Source organism: Macaca mulatta, chromosome 7, assembly GCF_049350105.2.
Source record: "Macaca mulatta isolate MMU2019108-1 chromosome 7, T2T-MMU8v2.0, whole genome shotgun sequence".
Taxonomy (NCBI): Eukaryota; Metazoa; Chordata; class Mammalia; order Primates; family Cercopithecidae; genus Macaca; species Macaca mulatta.
This window is the reverse complement of record NC_133412.1, coordinates 56,244,604-56,251,517: the sequence shown is the minus strand read 5'-3', so window position 1 is coordinate 56,251,517 and position 6,914 is coordinate 56,244,604. Positions and strand designations below refer to the sequence as shown.

The 6,914-nt window shown below is 53.7% G+C and overlaps 1 protein-coding gene across 3 annotated transcripts in view; it reads right to left on the bottom strand.

Moving 5' to 3' along the window:
• Positions 1–95: 95 nt before the first annotated feature.
• Positions 96–6,914, bottom strand: part of SH2D7 (SH2 domain containing 7) — a 28,935-nt gene continuing 22,116 nt past the window's right edge. For 2 of the 3 annotated variants that reach the window (XM_077940070.1, XM_077940069.1), the window contains 3 exons: positions 6,524–6,689; positions 6,023–6,235; positions 96–3,660 (listed from right to left, as the gene is read on the bottom strand). In XM_077940070.1, coding sequence (XP_077796196.1) covers positions 2,929–3,660; positions 6,023–6,235; positions 6,524–6,689 — 1,111 coding nt within the window. In that variant the 3' untranslated portion in view covers positions 96–2,928. The remainder of the gene's footprint in view (positions 3,661–6,022; positions 6,236–6,523; positions 6,690–6,914) is intronic. The other variant, XM_001106457.5, reaches the window with a different exon arrangement.

The following is a 6,914-nucleotide window of genomic DNA, read 5'->3' as shown; positions in this document are numbered from 1 at the left end:
ATTGGCGTCTCACCTCTCAGCATCAGGCAGTGCCTCCTGCTTTAGGCACTAGCTTTGATTTCAGTGCGTGTGCCGTCGGGAAGAAGACACATCCATGCCCCAAACCTTCTGTAAATTCCCTGACAGTATCTCTGGTTAACATTCAGGAGTGCTAACCACTCAGGCACAGGGACAGTTGCTTCAGTCTCAATCCTTACAACCCCCAAGGAGGGAGGGACTCTTACAGGCCTATATTTCAGGAAAAGCTGCAGAGCCAAGTGGTCACTAGGGTAGATTTCCCACAAATGCGACCTGAGCCAGCTCTGCCCAGGGTCAGGGCAGGGAGGAGGGGTACCTCTGGTGTTGTCGCTGGAGATGATCAGTCCTGTTTTCTGCATCCCGGGCTTGGGGTAGTGGGGAGCAGGGCAGCAAGCCAGCTGTCCACCCTTATAGAGAATGGGAAATGTGGATAGGAAGGGAAGTGACACACAAACAGGAAGTTTCCTGAGGGACAGAGCTCCAGGAAGAGCCAGCCTGACCTGAGGGCATAGCTGGAGTGAAGAGGCCTGAAGCAGAGGATGTGGCTTCTGGCCCTCCCCTCCTTTTTGCTGATGGGGCCACAAGGAGGGGAATTGGTTTTCTCAATAGCAATTGCATGATGTCACTTGGCCAGTTAGAAAGGTGTCTGTCCTAGCACACAGCCTGTCACACATTCGGTAAGTGCTCAGTAGTGGGAGGCAGGTTCAGTCAGTCTGCCTGGGCCTCAGAATGCTCATCTGGGAAATGGGGGTGCTGACCCTTGCCTTTGGCCAGTGTCACTCCTCTCCAGCCTTGATTCCCTCCTATGCATGGATGGGAGGCACAAGGAAAGCAGGACGTAGCCAGGAGCTGCAGGTGGTTGGAAGGTCCTCTTCCACCTGCTCTCAGGCAGGCACCTTGGCTGTCTCGAAGCCTAGTTCTGTAGTAGGCTGGATGAGTCTGAAGATCCAAAGGGTGCCTTCAAATGAGCTGAGGGCTTTGCGATAACCCCTGGCATGGCCTGGGTACCAGGAAACCCACTGGTGGGCTGCCAGATGCCAGGCCCTCAGAATTTGTGCTTCCTGTCCGTGAAGAAGAGCCTCCGAAGCTTGTCAGGCTGCAAGGAAGGAGGAGATACTGGGGCCTGGGATACTGTCACTGGACAGGGAGGGAAAGACCCAGGCTCCGAGGACCCCTCATTGACCTTGGGTTGGGGGCCCAAGCCCAGGACATGAGGCCAGGTTAGAATTCTGGTGGTTGATTCTACAAGCCTCTCCCGGTGCCTGAAATCCCACCTTTAGCTCTCCAATTTTGGATGCAGGGTTCACCCTCTTCTGGCGAAGGACAGGAGGGGAAGGAGGAGTGTAGAAAGGGTGGCGAGCCTCACCTTACCTCCCTGGAGTGCCCTGGTCTCCCCTGACCCGCAGCTGGGGGCCTCAGGATGCACTGGTGTCGAAGGTAGGGTGGGGTGAGGCTGTACCCAGGCCCACAGAGATGGGAGAGGACATGGGGCAGCCACAGGGAAAGAGCAGACATGGGATGTGGCTTCTGAGGGTCTCAGGACTGTCCACTGCTGGATCCGTGGTCCCCGGAGAGTCAGGATCTCAAAGGCTTCTATCCATGGGGTATGGGGGCACAGCCCTGTCCTGAAGGAGGAGCCGTCAGCACTTCCCGGGAAGATCTTTCCACCAGGAATCCAGCTGGAAGATCTGTGTGTGCCTGACTGAGATCAGAGGACTTGCCCCTGGGGAAGGGTCTCCCAGGTTTTATTGTCTCCGGGTATAGGCAGAGTGCAGTTGGGACTGAGGGCTCCAGAGAGTTCATCTGCCTCCCTGAGAACCCTGGACCAGCCCCACTCCTGGCCACCGCTCTCCACACTCCTGGTCCCCTCTCCTCCTTACTTAGCAGACCCCTGTAGAAACCAAGAGGGAGGGGAAAGGACCCCTGGTCTGCTGCAGAGAAAGTCCTTAGAAGGTCCTGGAAGCCCCCAGCTTACACCCAAATCTAGCAGCTGCCTCTCCCACCACCACCACCACAGAGATCCTCAGAATAATAGCTGTGTTCATCAAGAGCCCTCTCTGGGCTGTGTCCTGAGCAGGAGAGGATGTCTAGCACTATCCTCTGGGCACCTGCCCCTGGATACAAGCAGAGGATCAGCCCATTTTATAGATGAGGAAATGGAGGTCCCGGGTGGGGTTGCTAAACAAGAATGTAGATGCCCAGTTAAGTTTAAATTTCAGATAAACAAAGGAATAATTGTGATATTTGAGACATACTTGGAAATGGTTTTTGTTTTGGTTTGGTTTTTTTGTTTGTTTTTTTAAACAGAGTCTCACTTTGTCTCCCAGACTGGAGTGCAGTGGCGCAATCTGGACCCATCACAACTTTAACCTCCCAGGTTCAAACGATCCTCCTGCTTCTGCCCCCCAAGTAGCTGAGACTACAGGCCACCATGCCTGGCAATTTTTTGTATTTTTTCGTAGAGATGGTATTTTGCCACGTTGCCCAGGCTGGTCTCAAACTCCCAAGCTCAAGCAATCCACCTGCCTCAGCCTCCCAAAGGGCTAGGATTACAGACATGAGCCACCATGCCTGGCCTCAAAAATGTTGTTTATCTGTAATTCAGGTTTAACTGGTTGTCCTGGAATTTGTCTTGCCCAAAGCTACAGGGCGAGGGAGTAGGGGCAAAGGGGCTGTTCTCCTGCACCCAGAGGCTCTGAGACCCCTGCAGAGGCTGATCTATTGTAGAGAATGCCCCTATTAGAAGAGCCTGGAAGCCCCTGTCTTACATCCAAATCTAGCAGCTGCCTCTCCCACCACCACCACCACCACCACCATTTCCAGGCAGATGTTAGGGCTGGAAAATTCTGTGCACTTGCAGGCAGTGGCGGTGACCTGACCTGCCTATGCCTGGGGGCTACAGGTTGTCTCCTACCACCAGGTGCTCTCTAAGGGCTGGGAGCCGCCCCATCCCGTCATGGAGCTCACCTTGTGCATCCGTCCAGTCTCCTTGCTCTTGGTTGCTGGGATCTGCTCATAGGTGTTCCCAGGCTCTGGGAGCCCTGGGGGCCCTGAGATCCTCTTGTAGCCATGGTCCATAGGCCCATGTACCCATGGGCTAGATGTGGGACTGGCCCCAGGATCTGGGGCCCTGGTTGGGTCACCCCAGCAAGCTGGGATCTGCTCATAGGTACTGCCTTCTTGGTCTGGTGTGTCCCTGGCCTCTTGCAGGGGGCCTTGTGTCCCAATGAACTCATAGATATCTGCAGAGCTGCCCTGGGAGCAGGGCTGAGCCTCTTGGCTCAGCTTTGGAAACTCCTGCCTCCAGGTAGCCCCCAGGGATCCCATGGCATTAGAACACCCCCAGGAAGTGGGAGACTCTGTGGGACCCTGGTCTGGGCTCACCCCAGAGAGGACAGGCACCAGGCCATGAGGCCTATTCTGTTCTCCATCTGAGAGTCTCCTTTGGGCCTCCCTGCCTGGGGAGTAGGCCTGGCTGCCAGCTGGAACTGGTGCATGCCTGCTGGACCCCTCTGTGCCCAAGCCTAGCCGTGCCTGGTTCATCTTCCTCAGGTCTGCATAGATGATGTCATTGGGGCCTCCAAAAGACTCTTCCAGGAGGGAGGAACTCCTCTCAGGGAGTGGGGGCACTCTGATGGGAGCCTGAGGAGACAGGGACAGAGAAACTCTTAAGGGGCAGCCCATCACTAAGATGCCCTCCAGTAAAAACTCTCTCAGATAAGCCGAGGCCCCCTGTCTTGGTTATAGTCTTCCTGCCTGTACATGCAAGGGTTGGATATATGACACTCAGGGTCCCTTCCAGCTCTCATGCTCTAGGACTTGTTCTTTTTTTTGTTTGTTTTTTAAGATGGAGTCTCGCTGTGTTGCCCAGGCTAGAGTGCAGTGGTGCGATCTTGGCTCACTGCAACCTCTGCCTCCCAGGTTCAAGCTATTCTCCCACCTCAGCCTCCTGAGTAGCTGGGATTACAGGCTCCCACCATCATGCCCAGCTAATTTTTGTATTTTTATAGAGATGGGGTTTCCTAATGTTGGCCAGGCAGGTCTCAAACTCCTGACCTCAGGTGATCCACCCGTCTCGGCCTCCCAAAGTGCTGGGATTACAGGTGTGAGCCACCACCCCACCCGACCTAAGACTCGTACTTTACCTTGGCATTCAAGGCTTCAGGTCACCAGCTCTACCTCCCACCCAATTTTTCCCTCCCCTCCTCCCACCTCCTCCCACCTCCATTGTGGTCCACTGTTCCCTCCGTGCCCCCAAACCCACTCACTGCTGTATTTCCCTTCAGAATGGTCCATCTCCAAGTCCCATCACTCATTTAACAAATATTTAGTGAGCATCAACTATGTGCCAAACACTGTCCTAGGTGCCAAGGACTCTGGTGAGCAAGACTAACTCTTGGGAATTTATATTCTAATCTGGGAGATGGGCAGCATACTGCTGCGCTGTGTAGCACAATATGGTTTGATGTGCTATATGATGGGCGAATATATCACAAGACAACGGAGTGTGGGGGCATGATCAGTGCTACAAAGAATGAAGCAGGGTCATGGGATAGAGAGAATGGCAGGTGGGGAAGGCAACATTTTCTGTCATAGGTGGGCCTTTCTGAGGTGGTGATATTTAAGAAAAGAATGGAATGCAGTTAAGAGTGTAAGCCATGCGGGTATCTTCTAGGAAGAGCATTCCAGGCAGACAGTAGAGCCAGTGCAGAGGCCCTGAGGTGGGAGCAAGGTTGGTATGTTCAAGGATGATCTAGAAGGCCAAAGAAGTCAGAGAAAAGGCCTCACTGAAGCCTCCAGTGAAGAAGCAGGGGGTAGCAGGGCATCTGGTGAGGCTCTTGTGGGCCCTGGTGAAGTGTTTAGGTTTTATTCTAAATATGAGGAAAAGCCGTTGGCATGCTGTGATCTGATATAAAGAAAAATCTTTTGGCCGGGCACGGTGGCTCACGCTTGTAATCCTAGCACTTTGGGAGCCGAGGCAGGCAGATCACCTGAGGTCAAGAGTTTGAGACCAGCCTGGCCAACATGGCGAAACCCTGTCTCTACTAAAAATACAAAAAAAAAAAAAAAAAAAAAAATTAGTCGGGCATGGTGGCGTGCACCTGTAATCCCAGCTACTCAGGAGGCTGAGGCAGGGGAATCACTTGGATCCAGGAGGCAGAGATTGCAGTGATCTAAGATGGTGCCACTGCACTCTAGTCTGGGTAACAGAGTGAGACTCTGTCTCAAAAATAAAAGTAAAAAAGGCTGGGCACAGTGGCTCATGCCTGGAATCCCAGCACTTTAGCCAAGGCGGGCAGATCACTTGAGGTCAAGAGTTCAAGACCAGCCTGGCCAATATGTTGAAACCCTGTTGCTACTAAAAATACAAAAATTAGCCAGATGTGGTGGCAGGTGCCTGTAATCCCAGCTCCTCGAGAGGCTGAGGCAGGAGAATCACTTGAACCCAGGAGGCGGCGGAGATTGCAGTGAGCTGAGATTGCACCATTGCACTCCAGCCTGGGCAATGCAGCGAGACTCCATCTCAAAAACAAAAACAAAAACGAACAGAAACAAACAAACAAATAAAAAGAAAAGAAAAGAAAAAAAAAATCTTTCTGAGTCCATGGGGTGCTATGGAGAAGAATAAAATACTGACTCACAGGCACCCCACACTACAGCTTACTAAGGGATGTTCAGGCATTTCATATCCGTTTTCTCATTCAAGCTTCACAAGAACCTCAGGCATGGTAAACTGAGGCTCAGAGAAATTATGTGACTCGCCTAGAGCCACATCGCTAGAAAATGGCCAAGCCAAGGCTTGAACCAAATCTAACTAGCCAGAGGCAGGCAATGGCACGGGTGAACCCTGGGTGATTCCAAGATGAGTCTGCACCTCTGGGCCTGGCTCACCCTCTACAGCCGGAGGGAGTGGCTGGCCTGGCCTCAGGGTCTGACTAGGAGCATGGCACCCACATCCCTGATCTGGCAACCCTGACTCTAGGTGGCCCATAATGCTTCTCACCTCCATGCTTTCCTCCTGGGAGAGGTTCCGGGGACTCACATCCAGACTCTTCTCTGCATGGAGGAAGGAGACCTGGGGCTTTGGAGATGAGCGGGGGCTGGCGGCCTTGTCTGGGACCACTGTGGGGGATACCATGGCAGGCAGGTTTTCTGGGTCCACGATGGTCTGGTGGAGGCCCCGGGTGATGGCATCATACATATCATTGTCCTCTGGCTGGGTGTATAGGGATACAGCAGATATGTGGTCACACAGGCCCAGCCAGTCTCCAGAGCCTACCTGAGACTGGTGGTAAGAAACTGCAACATTCCCACTGGGTTCCTGACCTCAGGTAAGACATCGCCACAGTCTCCCTTTTTCCAATAGGGATCATGACCCCACACCAAGTGCCCCTGGATGACAGTAAATAGGGAGGGCTTGAAAAGGGGTATGCCTGAGTGATGGATAACCCAGGCCTGGGCTCCCTGCCCAGCCACCTTCACCCTGGGGAAATGGGGCGCCTACCCGGGGGCAGGCAGCAGTCAGCATCTCTCCGAAGGGCTCAAGCTGTGCCTCCTGGTAATGGTGCACAAGCTCAGCCAGGGTGCTGTGGCTCTGGGTGTCTCCTGAGATGATGTAACGCCGGTTTTGAAGTTGGTTGATGACAAAATGTCGGCAACGATTGCTGCCCCTGCAACACAAGGCAGCCCAGCCTTGGCCCACGGTCTGAGCTCTGTGCCTGGGTGCAGGAGAGGGGTCCCAGCTCTTGATCCAGAACAGACCTGCCTGACCTGGGGCCACTGTACCCCACTTGGAGCCATGGTGTGTTCGTCAGGAAGCTACGGAGAGGTTTTCAAACCATGAAGCCCTGGGATCTTGGGAAGTACCTAAGCCTGCTCTGGTGGAGTCAGGGAAG